This window comes from Bufo gargarizans, chromosome 2, assembly GCF_014858855.1.
Source record: "Bufo gargarizans isolate SCDJY-AF-19 chromosome 2, ASM1485885v1, whole genome shotgun sequence".
Lineage (NCBI taxonomy): Eukaryota > Metazoa > Chordata > Amphibia > Anura > Bufonidae > Bufo > Bufo gargarizans.
In genome coordinates this window covers 605,948,957-605,973,337 of record NC_058081.1, presented here as the reverse complement: position 1 = coordinate 605,973,337, position 24,381 = coordinate 605,948,957, and the positions used below count along the sequence as shown (strand labels likewise).

The window sequence follows — 24,381 nt, the reverse complement described above, 5'->3', positions numbered from 1 at the left end:
TGTTTTTTTTGGGCCTTCATCTGATTATAGTGCACTCCTAACACGGGATGGACCATGCAATTGTTTTTTCCTCACCAAGTTCTTCAGCAGCACAAGATAGGCTCATAGAAGGATAGGGACAACAGTATTACAGACCTGTACATCTAACCAAAATATTCCTCAAATATACAAGAGCATATGTACACGAGTGGATGAAAATCACAAGCAGGTTCCCACTATCTTAAGTGAGTATTTTCCCAAACAGTAAAACATTTATTTATTATTAGTTGCATTCATTTAATAAACTCCATACATTCATCTTTATTCATACAATGATTTACATATTAGGCCTCTTTCACGCGAACGTGTGCGCTGGGTGGCCGTATTGTGCACCGCATTTGCAGATCCACAATACACAGGCGCCGTTCTGTGGGCATGCCGCATCACGGATGCGGACCCATTCCCATCCGGAGATGCGGAACGGAAGCACTACGGAGTGCTTCCGTGGGGTTTCGTCCCGTACTTCCGTTCCGCAAAAAGTTAGAACATGTCCCATCTTTTTGCGGAACGGGCGGATCGAGTACCCATTAAAGTGAATGGGTCCGCGATCCACTGCAGCTGCCCCACAGTTTGTGTTCGTGCATTGCGGCCCGCAATTTGCGGTGTGCATCACGGCCACGGGGCACACACGTTCGTGTGCAAGAGACCTTAATCATAGCATTTAGTCTGTGGTCACAATTGTCCCAAGACAACTTATAATATGTTCTCTGAGAGCAAGCATGCTCCCATCTATACAGGAAACACCACTCATTTATTGTATCACAGAGTAAAGTTTCATTCACATGTCCGTGGAACACGGTCCATGAGATAACAGACTGGCATCCTGCTTAGTGCAGGAGCGCACAGCGTCATTGGTTGCTATGACGCCGTGCGGTTTGTGCTGCCATCGCAGTACAGCAATACACTCATATGCTCTATACGAGTATGTACTACGGCGGCACAAAGCGCACGGCGTCCTAGTAACCAATGACGCCGTGCGCTCCTGCACTAAAGCAGGACGCCAGTCCGGTTTCTCACGGACGTGTGAATGAAGCCTAAATGTCACCAATGGGTAACAATCTGATAACAGTAGCTTTAACCCAGGTAATCTGCTCTGAAATCAGGTTCACAGAAGGAGCAGCCAAACTTCCTTGATAAACTCAGGGGCTCACAATGTTGTGACAACTTTACATTACTGGTGCAGGACTGTGTTCACAAACTGTATTGAGAAAAAACCAGGAAAGTGTCACAAAAAATAAAAAAAATTTCAACAGTTCTTTGCTTCACTATTTCTTCAATGAAATATAGTTGAGCCCATGACAAATTCTTACATGTCAGATAACTAGGACTCTACCCTCTCCGGAACACCAGGAAGCATTTAGACTTCCACTGACCACATCAGTAGCTACTCACCAAACAGTGCCAGATTAATATATGCAAAACAAGAACTAGTACTTAATGGCAACATGAGTCTGGGGTCAGAGCATTAAAAAAGTCACAACCTATACCCCATGTGATCATGTAATAGACATCATAACTTTTTGGTTTGCAACTATGCCCTCCATATTCTTCTTTATCTTCAGGAAATGTCGTTTGAACTCTAAACCATCACCCTGCAAGTAGAAAAAAAATAATAAGTTACCAGTGTGCAGAGAAAGGATGCAAATATGTTTAAGTCTTCAGCAAAATCTTGTAAGCACAACTAAAACATAAGGGCAAGACTAGCAAAGGAAGGCTCTGTTCACATCCGATTTTTGGCTATGTCTGAGGTATATGTTGGGGCTAGTATAATATTATATATATTTATATATTAATAATAATAATAATAATAATACTACGCACTGATCCGAAGATAAATAGATTTTAGAGGAAAAATTGTTAGGAAACAAATATAAATTATAATATATATAATATATATATATATTTCCTAACAATTTTTCCTCTAAAATCTATTTATCTTCGGTTAAGTGCGTATTATTGTCAGTCTGTAAAAGTGGCGTACTACTCGGACAACATCGTTCCCAGCAGCGACCTGGGGGTCCAAGATGCATCCAGACATCCTCCCCATGCTGTTCCTGAACCATTTCAGTGGTGCCATCAATTTCTGACCTTTTCCTATAAACCAGACACCCTCCCCTCTTCAGAGCAGGGGGTGCCTGGTTTAATGCTTGGGTTCCTCCCATTGGCTTCCATTGTGCTCTGGTGCTCAGTGGAGCACCCAAGCATCCCAAAGTGTTCTACTCGAGCACTTTGATGCTCTATCAACACTACTAATGACTTATCTTAGGAAAATATATATTTCCTGTATATTTAGTGGAAGTGCTGCCAAAAATTACAAGGAAGAGGCACTCCGATACAACCTGTATATCACAAAGGAGGGCCTCATTCATATTTTGGTACAATTGTTCAGGTAGCAGGACTCCTACACTTATAAAGCCTATGCACTTAGTGCATAGCCAAAAATTACAAGGAAACGGCACTACAATACACCCTTTGGCACTACATACACACCCTAGAAAAATTATGATTGATGGCCTGCTGGTGACCCTCAAAAAGTGGAAAGCCTCAGTGTCCACAAGCCTAAATGGCAACATTTCCAGGGCCAGCAATTCGGAAAGGTGCGCATTTAGTGCTATGGCCTGTGGGTGGGTGGCTGGGTGGCTGGGTATTTGCGATTTTGTTCAAAGGCCTGGGGTATGGACATCTGTACGCTGCGCTGGGACACAGAAGTGGATGTGCTAGCTGATGGTGCTTAAAGGTCTAGGAGCAGGGCGGGTTTGTATATTGGAAGGTTTTATTTCTGTTGGCAATTGCATCAGCCAAGAAGGTATCAGACTTTGCAAATTCCATCATTAAAGGGCCATATCTGAAAGTACATCATGAAGACTTGATTTTAAGGTTGATGTCTTATATCCTACCAAAGCTCTCATCTGACATGATTGTAGGTGGGAATTCTGATAGACCGCTTTATTAAATCAGCTGAACAAGACAAGCTTTATCTACTGGTCATTGGAGAACCAGGGTCCTACAGGTCAGCTTACCATCTGTTTATAGAGAAATATAAAAGCCAGCAAGCCTACACTGCTTGGATTAGGAATACTATTACAAGTCTGCTTCTACATTTCAAGTACTTTACTCCAGTTACCAGGTGGAGTTACAGCACACTCCACTCTGTCCACTTAATCACTTGGGCAGAGAAAATAGGGGGAGCATTGGATCAAGCATGCAGGGCCGCTACATGGTCTTCTCCATGCACCTTTACAAAACAATGTAAGTTGGATGTATCTGGTGCTTGCGACTCAGTCTTTGACAGACGTGATTATGAAGGCTGCTATTTCTACACCCCCCCCTTTGTGTTGTACCGCCTGAAGGATAAAAAAAAGTCTAAATCTGCTTACCGAAATGCATCTTTCCTTGAGTCCAAAGGCAGCACAAATATCCATCCCTGAAAAAGACATTGCTTGGAAAAAACACATCTGCCTAGTGGGTGTGCACTCCTTTATAGTGGGTTAATTAGTCTGATTTACTAATGATTTATCTTCTGTCCTAGACAGGAGGGGCAAGACATTAACCCTTTGTGTTGTGCTGCCTTTCGACTCAAGGAAAGATACATTTTGGTAAGCAAATTTAGACCATCTATAAACACACAAAAGGGATATTTGGCTTCAAGCAGGATGTTCTCAGTTGGAAGTGGCCACTGAACTTAGAATGTAAGGGTCATCAGCAGGTTGCAACAGAGAAAGAGAGACAGAAGAGTCACAGAAGTGGATGTCCTTTGGCCACATCCCACACTGATGACAGTTTGTGAAAAATGCCCTGCGGAACCAGATGATGAATGCCACGCAACTCCAGGCACATTTAAGGAAGGTGAGAAACACCCAAGTGTCACATCCACCTATTCAAAAACGTTTACATCAGCGTGGTCTGAGTGCTAGACGACCTGCAAGGGTACCTGACCACAGCCATCGGTCTTGCATGAGCATCTATACTGGAAGAGGGACCAGTGGGCCTCAGTGCTGTTCACTGACGAAAGTCGATTCATGCGGAGCAGAAATGATGGCCGCCAATGATGCCTTTTGCAGTGTTAGTGTGTGAGTGTGTCTAGTCAATACAGAAGTGCCCTAAGCTTTGTAAATGGTACAGTGACAAGCCCATACTACTTGAACAACATCATTAATCCAGTCATTGTGCCTCTGCATGAACAATACAGGCATCATTTTATATTTATGGATGACAATGCGCCAGCTCATCGAGGTCACATTATTAGGGACTGGGGTACCTCAAATGGAGTGGCCTGTACTTTCTCCAGACCTGAATACCATTAGGATCAGCTGAGTAGCCGTGTAGAGGCTAGTACCCCAGAACCTCAATGACCTGAGGGTCGCCATTTAAGAAGAGTGGGATGCCATGCCTCAGCAGACAATAAGTTGACTTGTGAATAGCATGAGATGTCGTTGTCAAGCTGTAATTGATGCTAAAGGCTACATGACAAGTTATTGAGACATTGACATATTTGTGGGGGTGTACCCACCACTAGTGTTGGCTTTTGTTTCAATAAACTGCTTGAGGTGTAGATATAATATATATTATGAAGGAAAAGGTAGAACACACTGGTTCAGGGTATGCCAAAATGTCACTTGAGCCAGTGGCTTTACAGACTTTCTGCCAAGTTACTGTACCTTGGAAAGGCGAAAGTCCAGTAAAATTCCTTCATCCATCTCCACTAAATTAACTTTGAATATCAGTTTGTTGTTTCTTCGATCAGTCGTTGAAAGTGTCACCTAATAAAAGGAATCAAATTCAGTTGTTTGTATCAAGGCCCTTTTATGAGTCTATTTACAGCTAGCAAGCCCTGCCAAAAGAGAAGTAAAACTCACCTGGTTGACACATTTCTTCCAGACATAGCCCATCTTCTCACAAGTCTCCTTCAGATTGTTGTATGTGCTTTCTGCATCAACTTTGGTAAAAAAGCGGGTCATCCTTTTAACCAAGCGCTGCCATGGGTTCTAAGAATGTATACAGCATTGACTGGTAAATGCATTACAAAGTGCAAACAAGATGCCAAGAAGCAAATATTAATAAGATTTTAATTACCTGTGAGGAACCCGGAGTCCCCAGTAACTGGCTGCTCAGCAGCATGTTCTCAGGACAGGCCGGCTGAGAGAAACTGATTCCTTTACCCTGCAACAGTCTATCTATATGAGAAGAACAGCTATCCCAAGTAGGGAGGGCAGTGCGGGGTTCTGGCTGTGTACTGGAAAAGGTCACCTTCTCTTCACTGCAAAGAAATTATAAAGGTTTATTAACGAACTTTTATTCACTGGAAAAAATAATCACTTTAGTTCTACACCCAATGTATCGTCTTCAAAGATACCAGCTTAATGCGTACGGTACTTCAGGAGAAGATATTACATAGTTAAAGGGGTTTGTTTAAACTGATAATCTATCCTCTGGATAGATCAGCTTCTGATTGGTGGGGGTTCGATTCCCGGGACCCCCCGATCAGCTGTTTGAGAAGGCAGCGGTGCTCCAGGAGCACCGCGGCCTTCTCACACAGCTGATTAGCGGGGGTCCCGGGCTCAGTTTAAACAAAATGCAGAACCCCTTTAATACAACTGAAAAAAAGGCACAGGTCCATCAATTCCATATTCAATGTGGAATTATAAGTAGTGTTGAGCTAACTTGCGTTTTCAAGTTCGGCCTCCAAGGTTCAGGATATCTAAGAATTCAGTTATGGATTCCGCTACCACGGACCATGGTCTGTAATAGCGGAATCGCGGAATCCATAACGGAATTCTTATAAAACCTGAACCTTGTATGCCAAACTTGAAAACACAAGTTAGCACAACACTAATTATAAAAGTCAATCTTAAAGGCCTGCTCATATCTGAAATATTATAAACCACAGTATTTTGAAGAAGGAACTACTTACCTGTGGGAGAATGGAGATAAATCCATATCAGACCGAATATGTTTGCTGAAAAGTCCAGGTGCTTCAGATCCCCCGGATGACGAGAGGCTCCTCTTCATACCTGGTGCAGGGAAAGGAAAAAATAAAAAAGTGGGAGACAGAGAGAGATAATAGTGATTTTTTTTATTTTAAATACACAAAAATCCTAATATTTTTACTTTCGATTTTCACCCTCAGATCCCAAGTTAGGTACTAAGCAGTAATAGTAAACTTATCTGACAATCCTAATGCACTACCAGTTCTCCAGTTTCTATTAGCAACAGTAAATTAAAGGGATTCTGTTTTAGCCTATAGAGCTGCAGACATGCACAGCTAGATCGCCGCTAGCATGTCTGCAATATACCTGTCCCATAGCGCTGTGTGCCTTTATTGTGTTTAAAAAATGATTTTATTGATATGTAAATGAGCCTGGTAAGGAGGCCAAGGGGCTGTACTAACCTTCTTGGAGCCCAGCACCGCCTGCATCCTCCGAATCGCCTCCTTGCTCACAATGTTCGATTGCCGCAATCTCGAAGCGCGAGCTTGCGCAGTTCCTTCTCTGAGGCTCATGCCAGCACAGGGAGGGAACACTATGCTGGCACTGCGCATCATGAGATTACAGCGATCTAACTGAGCAAGGAGGAGATTTGGAGGACGCAGGCGGTGCTGGGCTCCTTCACAGGGGGCGTGGCTGGGCTCCAAGAAGGTTAGTACAGCCCCTTGGGCTCCTTACCAGGCTAATTTACATATCTATAAAATCATTTTTTAAACACAATAAAAGCACACAGCGCTATGGGACAGGTATATTGCAGACATGCTAGCGGCGATCTAGCCGTGCATGTCTGCAGCTCTATAGGCTAAAATGAGGTGACAGAATCCCTTTAAGCTATCCCCATTATTGCAAACAGCCCAACATACCTTTCTTGGGTGGTTTGGTGAACCAACGGTCCTTTTTGATTTCCGGTATCGTAATCCTTGAGTTTGGGTTTTCATTTAGTATCTTACAAAGCAAAGCTGGCAAACAGAAGAGATGCAAGAGTCCAGCATTATGATTGCAGTGCTGTGGGGTGTACTGATTCACTAACTTTCCAGCCCAGGAGATCAGTATACAAAAGATACTATTTTTTTTTACCTTATGGGTAAAAGAAAAACACACCGATTACCTAAAGGTGCAGCATCAATCTTCTTCCATGGAGTCAGGTAGTGCTTAGATTCCTTCCAATCACAATATTCTTGACAGGCATCATTTGGCTGATCCCATGGTAATTCTGCAAATAAAAGTTAAATGTATGTGATTTAAGGCACTTATCCAGAAGTGGAATAAATGAAACTTAGTTTTGCTGATGGTTTCCCTAAAGTGTGCAGTCCAGCTAATTGCACTTGAAACGATATGCAGGCAGATCCTATAATCAATACTGGTGTCAGTATTACAAAGCGATTCCAGTGTTGCCATCAGTTAGGATGTAAAAAAAAAAAAAAAAAAAAAAGTAGATGTACACAGCATAAGCGGTCCTGCCATTGTGCATTTAGAGAATGTCCTAAAAATTGCCCAAGTACATAATTATAGAAAACACAAAAGTCACTATATATACACAATGCAATACAATACACCAAAAATCAATATATTTCCGATAACAAATAAGATTTTTGTATAACTTACCAGTAAAATCTCTTTCTCGCTCTTCCTTGGGGGACACAGGAGATCTTGGGCATAGCTCATCTCCCTAGGAGGCATGACACTAAGTGAAAACTGTTAAGCCCCTCCTCTAGCAGCTATACCCTCAGCCTGGGGAGAGAGACTGCCAGTTGCATGTCCAAGTAGTGAGAAAAGGCAATGACCAACAAAGTGGAACCAACAAGCCAACTACCCAACAGGGGCAACCAAAACCGTAACCTGTAGAACAAACAACGATGGGTGGGTGCTGTGATGGGAGCGAGAAAGATTTTACTGGCAAATTATATAAAAATCTCATTTTCTCGCCCATTTCATTGGGGGACACAGGAGACCTTGGGACATCCGACAGCAGTCCAAGAGGGGAGGGACCACAGCCCCAAGGCGAAGCAACTGTAGGCATCAAGAAACCGCCGCCTGCAAGACCAGGCGGCCCAAGGCAGCATCCGCCGATGCATGAGTGTGCACTCTGTAGAACTTGGTAAAAGGTGTGCAAGGAAGACTAAGTGGCTGCCTTGCACAATTGTTCAGCCGAAGCCCGATGTCTCTGGGCCCAAGAGGCACCGACCGCTCTGGTGGAATGAGCGGTGACACCGAAAGACGGAACCCTGCGCCCTTGACGCGGTAAGCCTTAGCAATAGCGATAGCCAATTTGATGAAGCGGGCAATAGCCACCTTGGAGGCCGACCAAAAGATCGGTCCCTGAGAGAGGAGATCTTCTTTGAGAGGCAGCATCAGGTCGGCGTACCAAGACCGGCGAGGCCAATCTGGAGCGACCAGGATCGTGGGAATGCCTTCTGCCGCGATCTTCCGGAGAACCCGAGGCAGGAGGGGGGATGGATGGAAACAAACACATACAGAAGGGAAAATTCTTGCCACGGAAGAACGATGGCATCGGCGCCATACGCCCTCTGGTCCCTTGCCCTGGCCAGGAAGGTGGGAAGCTTGTGGTTGAACCTGGAGGCCATGAGGTCCACATCCGGACGACCCCAACAAAGGCAAATGAACTCTAACACGTCCGGGTGTAGCGACCACTTGCCCGGGTCGATGGTGGTCTGGCAGAGGAAGTCCGCCGTCCAGTTCTCCACCCCTGGAATATAAAATCGCTGACAGGGCCGGAACACGAGCTTCCGCCCAGAGGAGAATGCGGGTAACCTCTCGCATTGCCACGGCGCTGCGAGTGCCCCCCTGGATTGTACACGGACGGGATGGCCTTTTAGCAGGGAAGTCCAGTGTCAGAGCGACAGGAGAATTGCCCTCAATTCCAGGACGTTGATCGGAAGTTTGAACTCCAATCGAGACCAAGTGCACTGGACGGACGGGGGAAGAAACACCCCCCCCCCCCCCCCCTCAACCCTGCAGACTGGCGTCAGTGGTAACCACCAGCCAGGTAATTGGAAGGAAGGATTTCCCCTAGAGAGGTCCGCAACTACCAGCGTAGGGGGGCCCGAACTCGGGGAGTTAGATGGAAGGGCTGGTCCAGACTCTCCGTCGACTTGTCCCAGGCAGAGAGGATCGCCCTTTAAAGGGTGCGGGAAAGGAACTGTGCAAACGGAATCGTCTCGAAGCAGGCATACCATTTGGCCCAATACCTGCGGAAGGACGGATGTGGTGGAAAAGAAGATTGCGAACCGACTGGTGGAGGGCCAGACGCTTGTCCGTTGGAAGACGGACCTCCGCCGCCTCCGTATCTAGCAGCATCCCCAGGAAGATCAACCGTATGGAGGGGGTCAGGGAAGACTTTGGAAGGTTGACAAGCCAACCGAACCGCGCCAGGTTCTCCAGAGTGAGGTCCACGCTGGCAGATGTCTGAGAAAAGGAGGGCACCTTGATTAGGACGTCGTCAAAGTAAGGCAGCAGAAAAACACCCCTGGAGCGGAGCAAGACCAGGACAGGGGCTAGGACCTTGGTGAACACCCGAGGAGCCGTCGCCAGACCGAGAGGAAGGACAACAAACTGATAGTGATAGTTTCCCACTGCGAAGCAAAGGAAACAACGGCGACACCGAGGGACCGGAACGTGGAGGTAGGCGTCCCGATTGTCGATAAACAACACAAAATCCCCCCTCTCCAGGGAAGCCACCGCGGATTGGAGGAACCCCATCCGGAATCGCGAAGGCGGAGAAAACGGTTTAGCCGTTTGAGGTCTAAGAGCGGCCGCACCGAGCATTCTTTTTTGGGGGGCCATGAAGAGGTTTGAGTAGAACCCTTTGAACCTGTCCGTCTGAGGCACGGGAGCGATGACTCCCCTGTCCAATAGGGTGTGAATGGCTGTGGAAAAGGCAGCCGCACACTCTGGGTCCCGCGGAGGAAAGAAACGATCCGGAGGAAGGGACGCAAACTCTATTTTGTGGGTGGGGGCACACCTTCAGGCGGGGGACTGCTTGGCCATGGGGGGAGGGGGGGGGGGGGTAGCCTGTCACTTTCGATCCTCTCCACCCGGCCATCTGTGCGCTATTCACCGCGATCTGGGTACCGGAGGACTAAGCACACCGCCAGTAATCTTTTGGGGTCTTAGTAGAGGAGTCACGGCGGTCGGTCAGGATAACAGGCCGAGGGTGCGCCGGAGCTTAACGGACCTGCGGCTTCTCACATCAATGGCTAGCCACGCCCCCGTTGCGGCCTACTATGTGGGTGAGACTTTCCACGGCCTGGGACAGGGATCTAGCCCAGTCAGGCGGTCCAGAGGGAACGAAGGGCGACACGGAGAGTGGCGGACCCTGCATTGGGGCCTGGCATGAAGAGCAATGCAGATCAGATTGACCACGTGGAAAGGGTTCTCTACAGACGGTACAGGCATGGTACCAGGGCTTAGGGGCCCCTGTGGGATCTGATATGTTGGTGATGACGGAGGTATATATAACCCAGGAAAAGAGGGCCTATACCCAGGCTAGGGCCACTGGTGCTAGGAGGGGGTTGACAGTCCTACCAGGAGAGCCTCAGGAAGCGATGGAGCAGCAGCAGGCAGCAGAGAAAAAAAAAAAAAGTACATCAGGAGCAGCAGGTGTGCAGCGCTGTACGGCTGGAGGTCCCCAGAAGTGAAGGATGCAGCAGCGATGACCAGCAGGTTCCTTGTCCTCAGAGTTAGAGCTGCGGTGGATAGCAGAGCGGCGGGAAGAGAGCAGAAAGATAGGCCCCGCCGATGCTGCTGGAGAGTGCCGCGCGCAGGCAAAATTAACCCCTGAGGTGCCGCGCTGGTAATCGAAGCGCCGGACCTGCAGTGTAGAACTAGAGAGGAAGCCAGCAGCCCACCGGGAGTCCCGGCAGAGCCGAGGGAAGTGGCGTTCGGCCGCCACCCATTTCGAGCGGCCAGGTGTGACAGAAGACATGCGAGGGGCCTGTAATAACCGCAGATGCGGTCCTGGATGCCAGCAGGGGGAGTAAGAGCACTGCGGCCACCTGACCAGGTTGGCCCACAGCACCGGTGCCAGGTCCCAGAGGTAAGTGTCCAGAGCACAAGAAGTGGGGGTCCACATTAGCTGGGAGGCCCCAGTTTTGGAATAAAAGGAGAGGGAACCCCGCAGGCCTCTAGAATTAAGCGCCACCTGTGTTCACAGACCCAAAGTAGCTGTGAGGGAGGGGGGGAGGGGGCTAGGGCTGGAGCAGCCACCTCTCACATTCTGCTGTCTTCACCCTCGGTCCATTCCAGCAGGGTCGCCCCTTCAGCTATTGGCACCGTAGTGGCAGGCCGCTGGAAGAGAGACCTGGCGTGCGGGCGACCCTTACGCTGGAGGGATGCAGGGGAGCTAGGCTTCCCTGGTCCACCTTGCCTTCTGTGGGGGAGGCAGCAGTGCGGGTGACCGGCACTGGTGCAACTCGACTCCGGAAGAAAAAGAGGTCCAGGTGTCTCTGTTGTCCCTGAAGAAAGGGAAATCAAAAATAAATATAAAATAAAAAATGATGAGAAGCAGCGCAGGGAGTGTCTTGCTTCCTTGGACACTAAGCAAAAAACTGGCAGTCTCTCTTTTCAGGCTGAGGGTATAGCTGCTGGAGGAGGGGCTTAACAGTTTTTACTTAGTGTCACGCCTCCTAGGGAGCTGTGCTATACCCCAAGGTCTCCTCTGTCCCCCAAGGAAATGGGCAGAAAACAGGAACTTTTGTGGAGAGCTCATAAGGAGGAGCATGGCCCCAAGACCACCAGTTAACCGCAAGAACTTGTCCTAGAACACACTTACATATTTTATATAAATTTTATATTATTTTGCATTATTTTTTAAATTATATATATATATATATATATATATATATATATATATATATATATATATATACATACATATACACACATACATATACACATACAAAGAATTATTAGGAACACCATACTAATACGGTGTTGGACCCACTTTTGCTTTCAGAACTGCCTTAATTCTACGTGGCATTGATTCAACAAGGTGCTGATAGCATTCTTTAGAAATGTTGGCCCATATTGATAGGATAATAGGATAGCATCTTGCAGTTGATGGAGATTTGAGGGTTGCACATCCAGGGCATGAAGCTCCCGTTCCACCACATCCCAAAGATGCTCTATTGGGTTGAGATCTGGTGACTGTGGGGGCCATTTTAGTACAGTAAACTCATTGTCATGTTCAAGAAACCAATTTGAAATGATTCGAGCTTTGTGACATGGTGCATTATCCTGCTGAAAGTAGCCATGAGAGGATGGGTACATGGTGGTCATAAAGGGATGGACATGGTCAGAAACAATGCTCAGGTAGCCCGTGGCATTTAAACGAGGGCCAATTGGCACTAAGGGGCCTAAAGTGTGCCCAGAAAACATCCCCCACCAGCCTGCGCAGTGGTAACAAGGCATGATGGATACATATTCTCATTCTGTTTACGCCAAATTCGGACTCTACCATTTGAATGTCTCAACAGAAATCAAGACTTATCAGACCAAGCAACATTTTTCCAGTCTTCAACAGTCCAATTTTGGTGAGCTCGTGCAAATTGTAGCCTCTTTTTCCTATTTGTAGTGGAGATGAGTGGTACCCGGTGGGGTCTTCTGCTGTTGTAGCCTGTGACGAACTGCGACCGCCGCGGCCACAATACGTCACGAAACCGTCACAGCGCCCCTAGTGGTCAATCCGCAAAACAGGCCTCCCAGCCACTTTCAGCACACCGACAGTCCAACTTGAGTCCGTACAGTCGATAGGCTGAAAGCGCAGGGAGTGGACCGCCGACCGCAAGTAAGCGTGTGACGAACTGGACCGGAACTACACACAGGGTAGTTTAACTGCCACCACCTTGCAATTTATGGGAGCAAGGAACCCACTATCTAGATAACACAACCGAGTAGCTTTCCCTTCGGAGAGGCTAGGGTAAGTTTTTGCAGTGTTTGAAAACAGGCATATGGCTAGAGAAATGACTTGGAGGTCATTTATTATATATCTATATACAATACAAATTATCAAGATGCACAGTAAATATAACACAATAATCAAGGAAAGTATAGTCCAATAAACAAAAAGAGAAAAGAAAGAAAATACTTAGTTTCCGCAGAAAAGATGTCCGTTGGTGAATAGTCCGTTGCAGGGATAAAGTCCAAGAAGCCTTTGTCCAGTGTAATATGCCTTCAGCCCACAGGTTCTCTGGCTGAGGCCCTCTTTAGGTGTTGTTAAAAGTGGAGAACTCCTTTAGCAGATTCTAGGTCTTTGTTATAAAGGGTCCCAGAATCAAGGCGGGGAATTGAGAGTCCGCCTGCTGGGCAGGCTGTATTCCTGAGGTGAATGTCAGTTCTGAAATATGGCATGTGCCATATCGCGGGATGTCTCCGCTGTACACAAGTAACAAGCACATATTCACATTCCCCACAAAATATGGAGTTCAGGGATACCAAATATTACTATTATAACTGGTTCTATGATGGGGTAACACCATAACTTTACCTGGGCACATCTTAGAGTTATGTTTGTCCTATGTAAACGTCCAGTGAATTCTGAGTGACACGATGTAATTTTTACATCTGTAAGATGCATGGTCTCTCTTAAAAAGGTAAAAATCATATCTCAGATTCATGTTGCAATCTGGGAAATCTTGGTGCCGGCCTGTCTGCGGCAAGCTAGCTTACAGACCCTTATGGCAGCGACACCAAATGGCTCCCCCCCAGGTGTAGTCTTCACACTTAGCTGTGATATCTCTTCAGAAAGGGAAGTTCTTTTGTCAACCTGAGGAAGCCAGCTGTAATTGCGTTATCTGCTGGGCATCTATTGACTGACTTGAACAAAAGGACTATGTTGTTCTCTGGGTACAACAGAAGAACAGAAGGAGACACTCTGAATAATCAAATTGTAGGTTCTGGGGCCTAGGGAAATAATTACTGTTTAATAGACCTACTGATCAGTAAGGCAGAGTAATATTGATAATATTGGGAGGACAGTTCAATATTCTCACGGATCATCCGTGACATAGCCCACCTTTCTTTCCCATTCTGACATTCAGTTTGGAGTTCAGGAGATTGTCTTGACCAGGACCACAACCCTACATGCATTGAAGCAACTGCCATGCGATTGGTTGACTAGATAATCGCATTAATGAGAAATAGAACAGGTGTTCCGTGTGTGTGTATGACAGCACCCTTGAGAGACGACTAGAATAGAAATTCCTTTTCTTCAGACTTTGATACAGAGAAGGAAGGATAATGTCCTGAGTTCTATGGAACATAGAAACCACTTTCGGTAAGAATGAAGAGTCTGGCTTAATGAGCACCCTGTCATCTAGGATGTTAGTGTAAGGTGGCGAAGAAGAGAAAGCAGAGATTTCGCCGACCCTCCTGGCTGAGGTGATTGCCACAAGGAAAGCGGTTTTGAAGGACAAGACTTTTATGGGCAATTCTTGTAGTGGCTCAAAAGGAGGCTCCGTGAGACTTGTGAGAACCAAGTTAAGGTCCCAGGGGGGGACTGAAGGACCAGATATAGGTCTAAGTCTGCTGATGGCTCTTCGGACCCAGGGGTGGTTAGCGATGGGGGAATCAACGGATACCTGTACCTTAAGAGTACTCTGTCTCAGATTCTTTTCATGACCGGCTTGCAGAAAATCTAAGATCTTACACATAGGCGGGGGATTTAAAGGATTCACCGGATCCTTGGCAAACTTCTGGAAGGTGTTCCAAATTCTGAGATAAATGGAAGAGGTGATCTCCTTTCTGCAGGATAGCAAAGTAGAAACTACTTTCTTGGAGAGTCCTTTACTTTCTAGGATTTCCCCCTCAAGAGCCATGCTGTTAAGTGTAACTGCCTCACGCTCGGATGGTTGACAGGTCCTTGAGACAGAAGGTCTTGCCTCTCCGGGAGGAAGGTATTAGATGTGATTTTTCCCAATTTATTTGCCAGCCGAGATCCTCTAGGATCAACACTACTTCTTTGAGGTGTAACTCTAGAAGAAATTCTGACTCCGCTACTACCAAAAGATCGTCTAGGTAATGAATTACTAGAATGTCTCTTTCTCTTATATGAGCCATGACTTCTGCCATGACTTTCGTGAATAGTCTGAGAGCCTGAGAGATCCCAAAGGGAAGGGCTGTATATTGTAGGTGATAGATGTGACCTCCTATTGAAACCGCAACTCAGAAATTTTTGACAATCTACCTGAATGGGGATGTGATAGTATGCATCTCATGTCTATTGTAGCCATAAAACAGCCCCCGAAAAGATGTTTTAAAACTGACTGAATCGACTCCATTCTGAATTTTTTGTAAGAGAGGGACTGATTTAGATCTTTTACATTTATAATAGTTCTGAATGTTCCATCTGGTTTGGGAACCAGAAAAAGGGAAGAGTAGAAGCCTCTGCCTTTCTCCGCCTCTGGCACCAGGATTAGAACATTTTTCGAAGTAAGGATGCAATCTCCTGTTGTAAAGCTAGATTCTTTTCTTCCGGGTTTCCTAGGAAATTTGTCAATTTGAATCTGTCCGGTGGGTGAGAGACAAACTCTAGGCAAAATCCTTCCCTTATGATGCTTAAAATTCAGGGGCTTGAGGAGATATTTTCCCAAGCGTGAAGGAAGTGAGTAAGTCTGGCACCCACGGGAGAGAAACAGTCATTGCTGAGAGGGTTTAGAGGTTGAGGAAGATTGGGAACTAAACAGGAAGCCCTTGCCTTTCCTATTCTTGTTATCTGCTCTGAAGTCTTTTTTTCTGGCCCCTATAAAAATCTTTGTTTTTGCGAGAGAGGAAAAAAAAAAAAAAAAAAAAAAACTTTCTTGGGGGGTCTGGAGACAGGGAATCCTTTTTTAATTGTCTGAAGCCTTATCCAAAAGGTTGTCTAAGACAGACCCAAAAGAGATAATCGCCCTGACAAGGAATTGCGCAAAGCTTATTTTTGGATCCAGTGTCTCCTGACCACCCTTTGAGCCAAATAGCTCGCCTGGCTAAGGGCTCTTTCACATCTGCGTTCTTTTCTTCCGGCATAGAGTTCCGTCGTCGGGGCTCTATGCCGGAAGAATACTGATCAGGATTATCCTAATGCATTCTGAATGGACAGTCCGTCCTTCAGGATGTCTTCCATTCCGGAACGGAACGTTTTTTGGCCGCAGCAAATAGCGCAGCATGCTGCGTTTTTTGCTCCGGCCAAAAATCCGGAACACTTGCCGCAAGGCCGGATCCGGAATGAATGCCCATTGAAAGGCATTGATCCGGATCCGGCCTTAAGCTAAACGTCATTTCGGCGCATTGCCGGATGCGACGTTTAGCTTTTTCTCAATGGTTACCATGGCTGCCGGGACGCTAAAGTCCTGGCAGCCATGGTAAAGTGTAGTGGGGAGCGGGGGAGCAGCATACTTACCATCCGTGCGGCTCCCGGGGCGCTCCAGAGTGACGTCAGGGCGCCCCAAGCGCATGGATGACGTGATCGCATGGATCACATGATCCATGCGCATGGGGCGCTCTGACGTCATTCTGGAGCGCCCCGGGAGCCGCACGGCTTGTAAGTATACCGCTCCCCGCTACTACTATGGCAACCAGGACTTTAATAGCGTCCTGGGTGCCATAGTAACACTGAAAGCATTTTGAAGACGGATCCGTCTTCAAATGCTTTCAGTACACTTGCGTTTTTCCGGATCCGGCGTGTAATTCCGGCAAGTGGAGTACACGCCGGATCCGGACAACGCAAGTGTGAAAGAGGCCTGAATTAGAAAGTGCAGCTGACCTAGCGCTTAATTTCAAAGCATCTGCTGAGGCATCAGAAATAAAGTCTACCGCTTTACGTAAAGTGGGAAAAATGGCTAAAATTGATCTCTTGGGGTTTAATTCTGAATGTGAGACTCTAATTCTTCTAGCCATAACTTTAGCGACCTAGCAGTGGATGTGGCTGCAATATTCGGTTTAAAAGGCTTGAGCTGAGGTCTCACAAACATTTTTTTAGGTAAACTTCTGCTCGCTTATCCATAGGGTCTTTAAGAGTACCCAAGTCCTTAAACGGTAGAGCCGATTTTTTTTAGATCTTTGCAACAGGTGCATCCAACTTAGGAGGCCTGTCCCAATTAACTGAGTCCGCCTCATCAAAAGGATACTTCCTTTTCACGTTTTTAGGGACAACATTTTTTTTATCAGGTTTTTTCCATTCCTTCTGTATCAAAAATTTTATATTCTCATTCACAGGAAAAACTCAGGATTTTTTCTGTCCTAGGTCGCCAAACATGATATCCTGAAAGGATTTCGGGTCCCTAGATTAGTCTACCTTCATGGTAGCACGGACTGCTTTTAGTAAAGCTTCTGTATCCTCCAGGGAAAATAGTGGTCTGCCAGTGGATTCCTCATTCTGGGACGAGTCTGGGCTATCTAGTATTTCCCCCGTTTCACTTTGTTCTAAAGGATCTGAGTCAGATTTATTAGCCATGCCTGATCTGGTTCCAAGGAAGCTCGAGACTACAGATGGGGGCTCTTTTTGAAATCTTTCAAGGAATCAGAGACCTCTGTCTTCACCATCTCCCTAATACTCTGCAGAAGGGATGGGGACTCTTCCTCCACTAGCTTCTCAATGCAACGTTGACATAGCATTTTTGACCAAGAGGGTGCAAGTTTCTTTTTGCAGACGGCACGTTTTTTCCCTTTGGTTTTTGAGACCGCCTTTCTAGGCCCCTCTTTTATAGTCTAAAAGGCAAGACAAAGGGAAGGGAAATTTAGCATGACTAAAGGAAAAAAAAAAAGTGATGGGGAATGATCCCCCTTACCCCACCAGGAGTACCGGTCTGCTCTCAAGAGCCTCCTGCTGATCGGCGCGTTGGGCACTCTCCTCCTCCATGATACAATGGGATAGAGTGATTCCACAGGATCCAAAATCCGGCTTCCTATAAGGCTGGCTGGGCTGTTGCTGACCGTGCGCCTCCTGTGGATCAAAATTCCCTCGGTCGGGTCCTGCTGGAGCTATCTGCGGCCATAAGTAGGGAATCTACTTCCTACTTCCGGAACGCACGCTGTGTGCGTTCCAAATACCGGAAGTCTCGCGGCCGAGATTGCTCGGCTCGCAAGATTTTGTCCCCCTGTGAAGCGTAGTGAGGAGGGAGGCCCCGGCCCACCTGAACACCGTCAGGAAGGACCGGTGTGCCAGACGCACCTCCCAGTGCGACCGGGACTGCAGAGTAGCGGCAGCGCGGCAAAACCGTGACCCCAGCAGCCAGCACCAGACTTCCGCCGGCGGCTCCTAGAGGAGACTTACGGCGGAACAGGTAACCCCACTCCAACAAATCTCAGGGGCCCTGCAGCCTAAGGCCTCGTTCACACTTCAGTGTTTGGTCAGTGATTTCCATCAGTGATTTGTGAGCCAAAACCAGGTGCAGCTCTAAACATAGAACAGGAGCAGATCTTTCCCTTCTACCTAATGTCTGTGGAGGCTCCACTTCTGGTTTCGGCTCACAAATCACTGATGGAAATCACTGACCAAACACTGAAGTGTGAACTAGGCCTAAAGCTTTCCTGCTCTCCACGAACCGTCCTCTGTCTAGGACAGGAAACAGGAACTGGTGGTCTTGGGGCCATGCTCCTCCTTATGAGCTCTCCATGAAAGTTCCTGTTTCCTGTCCTGGATGGAGGCGGTCTCTCAAGGGTGCTGTCATGGGCGTAAGGGAAATATAGGTTTACTGTGTCAAAACAATTCTGCCTACTTACCTCCAGCCAACATTGCAATCAGGACTATTCCACATGACCAGACATCCACAGGCTCAGCATGAAAAGCTCGCATCTTGATGAGTTCAGGGGCCACATATGGCAGAGTACCACACATCTTGTTCAACAGACGCTCCCGTCCATTATGTCTAAAAACGGTGGCCAGTCCAAAATCAGAGATTTTTAGAAGATCTATAGGAAAGGAAGAAAAAAAATAAAAAATAAAAAAAAAAAATATAAGTGATTCTCCACACAGACCATCATGAAAATTGTGTCATGTTCTAATTTTGCCCTTTTATTCCCCACAAGACATTCACATTAATGGGTCAGAAGAAAAATTGACCACATTGCATGGTACATGGCTGGAGCCCCATTTTATGATTTGGCCTGATTGGTGGCCAGAACGAGGAGGGTTGTCTGAAGGGGGCTAAAACGTAGTTTTCTGGTGGCAAAGATTGGCTGCAGTAGTAATTCTCAGTTTCCAAGCAAGCCATTGCAGTATGCAAACAGCAGGAGAACCGGTCTAGGCACACAGAGCGGCGATGGAGAAAGGGTGTAATGTGTTTTTCATGTAAACTATTCTGGGTCTGGTCCGAGAGTTTTAATTATCTGACAACTCCTTTAAAGCAGACTACTGATAAATGCTTCTTACCTCGGTCATCAAGCAGCAGATTCTCTGGCTTTATATCTCTGTGAGTAATCCCAAGACCATGCAGATATTCCTAACAACAATAATGGTGAAATGGTGATTATATAATTGAGATAGTCATTTAGAATACTGAAATACACCTATATTAGGTGTATTCCAGGCACAGACGCCCCGCTGATGCCAGGTCTAAAATTGTGGGCGTGGCCAGTCCATCTCAGTCATCATTTTCTACACGTAGAAGGGGAGCCTGATGCGCCGAAGTTATGTAGGAGCCTGCGACTCTGCATAACTTTGGCGGATCCACCGCCAACTTAGGACTTTATTAAGACCGGAGTCTAAAACGCCGGTCTTCATAAACGTGCCCCATAGTCTTTCTTTTCGCAAATTTAAGGCTGGGGCTTGGGGCTACACGGCAACATTGGTCTCCACGATGGGGTTGCAGCATGACTCGCAAGTTGCTGCAACCCCACAATTGCAAAAACAGCACAGTTTTTTGCAATTCTGGGGTCACGATAAGTCACACCGTGACCTCATTCAGTTCCATTATGGTTTGAAGCTGTGCAGCTACACAGTGACCTTTGGTCACACAGCCTAAGGCTACTTTCACACTAGCGTTCGATCGGATCCGTTCTGAACGGATCCGATCATAATAATGCAGACAGAGGCTCCGTTCAGAACGGATCCGTCTGCATTATTTTTAGCATATAACAGCTAAGTGTGAAAATAGCCTCGTACGGATCCGTCCAGACTTTCAATGTAAAGTCAATGGGGGACGGATCCGCCTGAAGATTGAGCCATATTGTGGCATCTTCAAACGGATCCGTCCCCATTGACTTACATTGTAAGTCTGGACGGATCCGCACGCCTCCGCACGGCCAGGCGGACACCCGAACGCTGCAAGCAGCGTTCAGCTGTCCGCCTGTCCGTGCGGAGGCGAGCGGAGCGGAGGCTGAACGCCGCCAGACTGATGCAGTCTGAGCGGATCCGCTCCATTCAGACTGCATCAGGGCTGGACGGCTGCGTTCGGGTCCGCTCGTGAGCTCCTTCAAACGGAGCTCACGAGCGGACCGACGAACGCTAGTGTGAAAGTAGCCTAAGTCACTGTGTTGCCCAAACCTCAAATCTTTTAAATAAAAAAAATTGATGAAAGGTGCATAAATGAACTCACCATACAAAACACAATAGGGGGCAGGGGGGGATTCATTAATCGTGTCCTAGGATGCGTTAAGGAGTCAGCAAAAATTGCACCAAGTCTGTCATCATGTATATGCCACACCTCTCCAAGACTAGCTGACACATTCTAAGTGCTATTGAACCTCATGGCTGGCGTATATTTACACCAATGTTTCACATTAATAAAATTCTGCATGTCTTTCAAAATCTACCCCATTTTACAATTTTTATTTTTTATTTTATTTTTAAACACTGCTCGTCTGGTTTTTGTCTGAAATGTTTTTGGGTAAAACCAAAGTTCCAATATGTAAAGCTAGAAATATAGGGGAAACAAAATTAAACGGAAAGCAGTAAATATCCTTACCACACCCGCAATGAGCTGCTGAAAGAACTTCTGTGCATCCTGCTCGGCCATCCCAACATCTGGCTCTAGAAAAGACAACAGTACAATGAGGAACCATCCTAACATACACTCCCTGACCAAAAAACGCACCCAGATAGAAATGTTGGATTGCTGCAAAACTCTACAAGCAGATATGTAGACGATTACGGGTGACATCTGATTAGATGCTGGGTCTTGCCACAAACGGGTGCAAAATTGCTTCCCCACTGCCCCTATAGAAAGGCTTTCAGAGGCTACTTTTGGGTAGTGTTGATAGATTGCCGACTGATAGACTTGCCTCTACAACACACACTCAAATACATTTTGCCCAGTTAACAGCGTTTTAGAGGGGGGCTCCACTTAACTGAGTACAAAATCGCCCACCATGTAGGCTGTTCTGACCTAGCTGTTACGAGTGGTTGGTTACGTGGGGGAACACACAGTGAACAGGCTCCGGATAGCCCAGAAAGACCACAGTAGAGAGGACTGTTTAACCCACCAACAAGCACGAGCAGAACACAGTTTCGTGGACCAGCATCCAGACAGTTGGTGGGATGTTCTGCAGTTGGCACCTTCACTACACACCCGTGTATCTGGACCATTTCCTTAACAGAAGGAAATTTGGCGTCACAGCACCCATTACGTGTCTTGCCACGACAATCCCCTGTGTTCTAAGATTTCCCCCTCAAATACCATGTTGCCATGCTGCTAGATGAAGACTTCTCACTTCCGAATGAAGGATAGGGTCTTGAAACAAATCCTGCCTGTCCGGCAGAATCCAGGGATCTGTCAGGGAAAGATTCCACAACCAAGTGAACCAGGTTCTCCTTGGCCAAAATGGGGCGATTAGAATAAGCTTCGTCCGTTCCTGCCTCAGCTTCTGTAGTACCTTTGGAAGGAGCCTTAGAGGAGGAAAGGCATACAGGAGTTGATTCGGCCACGGAAGAGAGAACGCATCTATCCCTGCGGGAGAATCTTCTGGATTTAGAGAAAATAAAAGGTTGCAGTTGTTCTGTCTGGTCGCAAAAAGGTCTACTTGGGGAGGATCCCAAAGTTGAATTATCTGGCTAAAGACCTCTTGGTTTAAGCACCACTCTCCTTGATCTAACTGGTTTCTGCTTAAAAAATCTGCCACCTTGTTCTCTGCTCCCTTTAAATGTACAGCCTTGACAAAAGGGAACGCAAGGAAAAACCAGGGGAAAAAAAATGTCTGCAATTAAGGACATAAGGTTTTTTGATTTGGTTTCTACCTGCCTGTTTAAATAAGACAACCGTGGCGTTGTCTGAAAAGATTTTTATTCCTTTCCCTTGTATTTTGGGCAGGAATTCTCTTAGTGCTACTAGGACTGCTCTGAGTTCCCTCATATTCTGTGACTCCTGCCTTTCTATTGAGCTCCATATTCCCTGATGGACCTCCCCCTGACAATAAGCGACTGGCATCAGTAGTGATGGATATCTGTTCCTGGGGATCCCAATGTAGTCCCTGGGACAGAATCGCAGGTTCTAGCCACCAAGTTAAAGACTGTATAACCGGAGGGGTAAGTGGAAGCGAGGCATCTAATGGGGATAGTGATGCCTGCCATTCTTCCAGAGTCTGCCACTGAAGAGACCTGGAATGAAAAAGGGCCCAATTGACTGCAGGTGTTGTGGAGGTCATTTTGCGCAATACTGTCATCCCGTGTCTGATTGTTCGATTCTTTGAGGTTACAAGGGACCACATGTCTTCTCCTATTCGTGATACTTTGTGTTGAGGAAGGATACAACACCAGTTCACCGAATCCAGGATTAGACTTAGAAACATACATCTTTGGGAAGGTATCAGATTTGATTTCCCACAGTTTATCTGCCATCCTAGTTTTGTTATTTTTTTCTTATTCTTATTACTTCCAGAATATGAGCAGTTAGATCTTCGGATTCAAATAAGGGATCACCAGTATGTCTCTTTATGTAGGCCATAAATGTTATAAACAGTCTGAGGGACTGAGATATTCTAAACAAAAGCACTCTGTATTGGAAGTGATTGACTTGACCTTCCATGGATAACGCCACTCAGATATTTTTGGAAATCTGCATGAATTGGAATGTGATAATAGGCATCTTTTATGACTAAGGTGGCCATGACGCAGTCTTTGAAGAGATGCTTTATTGTGGACTGGACAGACTATTGAGATTTTTTTTTGTATTTCAGGAAATGATTTAGATCCCTTAAGGCCTCTTTCACACGACCGTATTGCTTTTTAAGTATTTTGTGGTCCGTTTTTCACGGATCTATTGTTCAGTTTTTCCGAATGGCATATACAGTATACAGTAATTACATAGAATAAATTAGGCATAAAATTTTCAATGGATGGTTCCGCAAAAACGGAACGGATACGGAAGACATACGGATGCATTACCGTATGTGTTCCGTTAATTTTGAGGACCCATTGACTTGAATGGAGCCACGGAACGCAATTTGCGGGCAATAGGACATGTTCTATCTTTCAACGGAACGGAATGAACACCGAGTACGGTTGCGTAAAAGAGGCCTTAGATTTATGATCATCCCGCATGACCCGTCCGGTTTGGGTACCAGAAAAGGGGATGAATAAAACCCCCTGCCCCTTTCCAAATCTGGAACAGGAACCAGGACGCTTTTTTCTGTTAGAGAAAAGATTTCTGGTCTTAAAGGGCCATGGGGCCTTTGGATTGACAGGTCTGGTGTATGTAGCCCTTGGCTGGCCTCCAGAGAAGTGGTCTGGTCACTGCAGGTTAGATGTGATGTAACTGGATCTACGTACAAATAAAGGAAGGAAGGGGAAAAAGGGGGTGCCCTATAGCCGTTGTAATCAGAACTTGTTCTTACCTGACAATACTAGGTGTACAAGTGTTTGCTGGGTGCCCGTCGCCGTCCCCTCGTATATCTGGATTTAGCTCTCCAGGCTATGTGGTGTTCGTTGCCATCTATATCTAGCTATGGATACAGTTTCTGGGTTCTACATGTGGAATATGTCTCAGTTGTCGGCTGTCCCGGGTGGGTGGGGTAAGGGGAGTTGGGTTGTGGAGTTGCTATTGGATTCATATTTCATTACATGTTCTGTAATGTATGAATCCCTTTCTGTTTATTGCGGTGGGGATTGCTGGATAAATCCACTACCTGTACTTAATGTCTTTAAAAGAAAATGTTTATTATTTATTTATTTTTATTGAAAAAATATCTGAAAAAAAAAAAAAAATATATATGGACTCAACTGACATATAGCAAATAGCTAATGTCCGATACTGAAAATTGATAAATGGGGGGTGACAGAAGCCCTTTAAAGGGGTATTCCCATCTTATTAATCATCTTTTATTAAATTATTATCCCCCATTTAATATATTTTTTTAAATATATGTAAAAAAAAAAAACAACTATTTTCTTTAAAATCGAATTTTCAAAATTCATTGTTTATCTTCACAG

General features: G+C 46.1%; 1 protein-coding gene across 1 annotated transcript; it reads right to left on the bottom strand.

Moving 5' to 3' along the window:
- Positions 1 to 563: 563 nt before the first annotated feature.
- CHEK1 (checkpoint kinase 1) lies at positions 564 to 20,986 on the bottom strand. The gene is made up of 10 exons (XM_044278310.1): positions 20,924 to 20,986; positions 19,390 to 19,459; positions 18,741 to 18,929; positions 7,132 to 7,236; positions 6,887 to 6,982; positions 5,951 to 6,050; positions 5,113 to 5,296; positions 4,896 to 5,024; positions 4,698 to 4,799; positions 564 to 1,631 (listed from the first exon to the last, which is right to left on the bottom strand). The coding sequence occupies exons 1-10, from the start codon at positions 20,972 to 20,974 to the stop codon at positions 1,536 to 1,538; spliced, it is 1,122 nt and encodes a 373-aa protein (XP_044134245.1). The 5' UTR covers positions 20,975 to 20,986; the 3' UTR covers positions 564 to 1,535.
- Positions 20,987 to 24,381: the final 3,395 nt, after the last annotated feature.

Coding starts and splice junctions, on each gene's coding strand:
- CHEK1 (XM_044278310.1), bottom strand. CDS start 20,974: ATGGCCGAGCAGGATGCACAGAAGTTCTTTCAGCAGCTCATTGCGGGT. Junction 7,237..18,740: donor GATTGCAATGTTGGCTGGAG/GTAAGTAGGCAG, acceptor TTTTATTTGCAG/AATTACCATGGGATCAGCCA. Junction 4,800..4,895: donor GGAAGAAATGTGTCAACCAG/GTGAGTTTTACT, acceptor TCCTTTTATTAG/GTGACACTTTCAACGACTGA.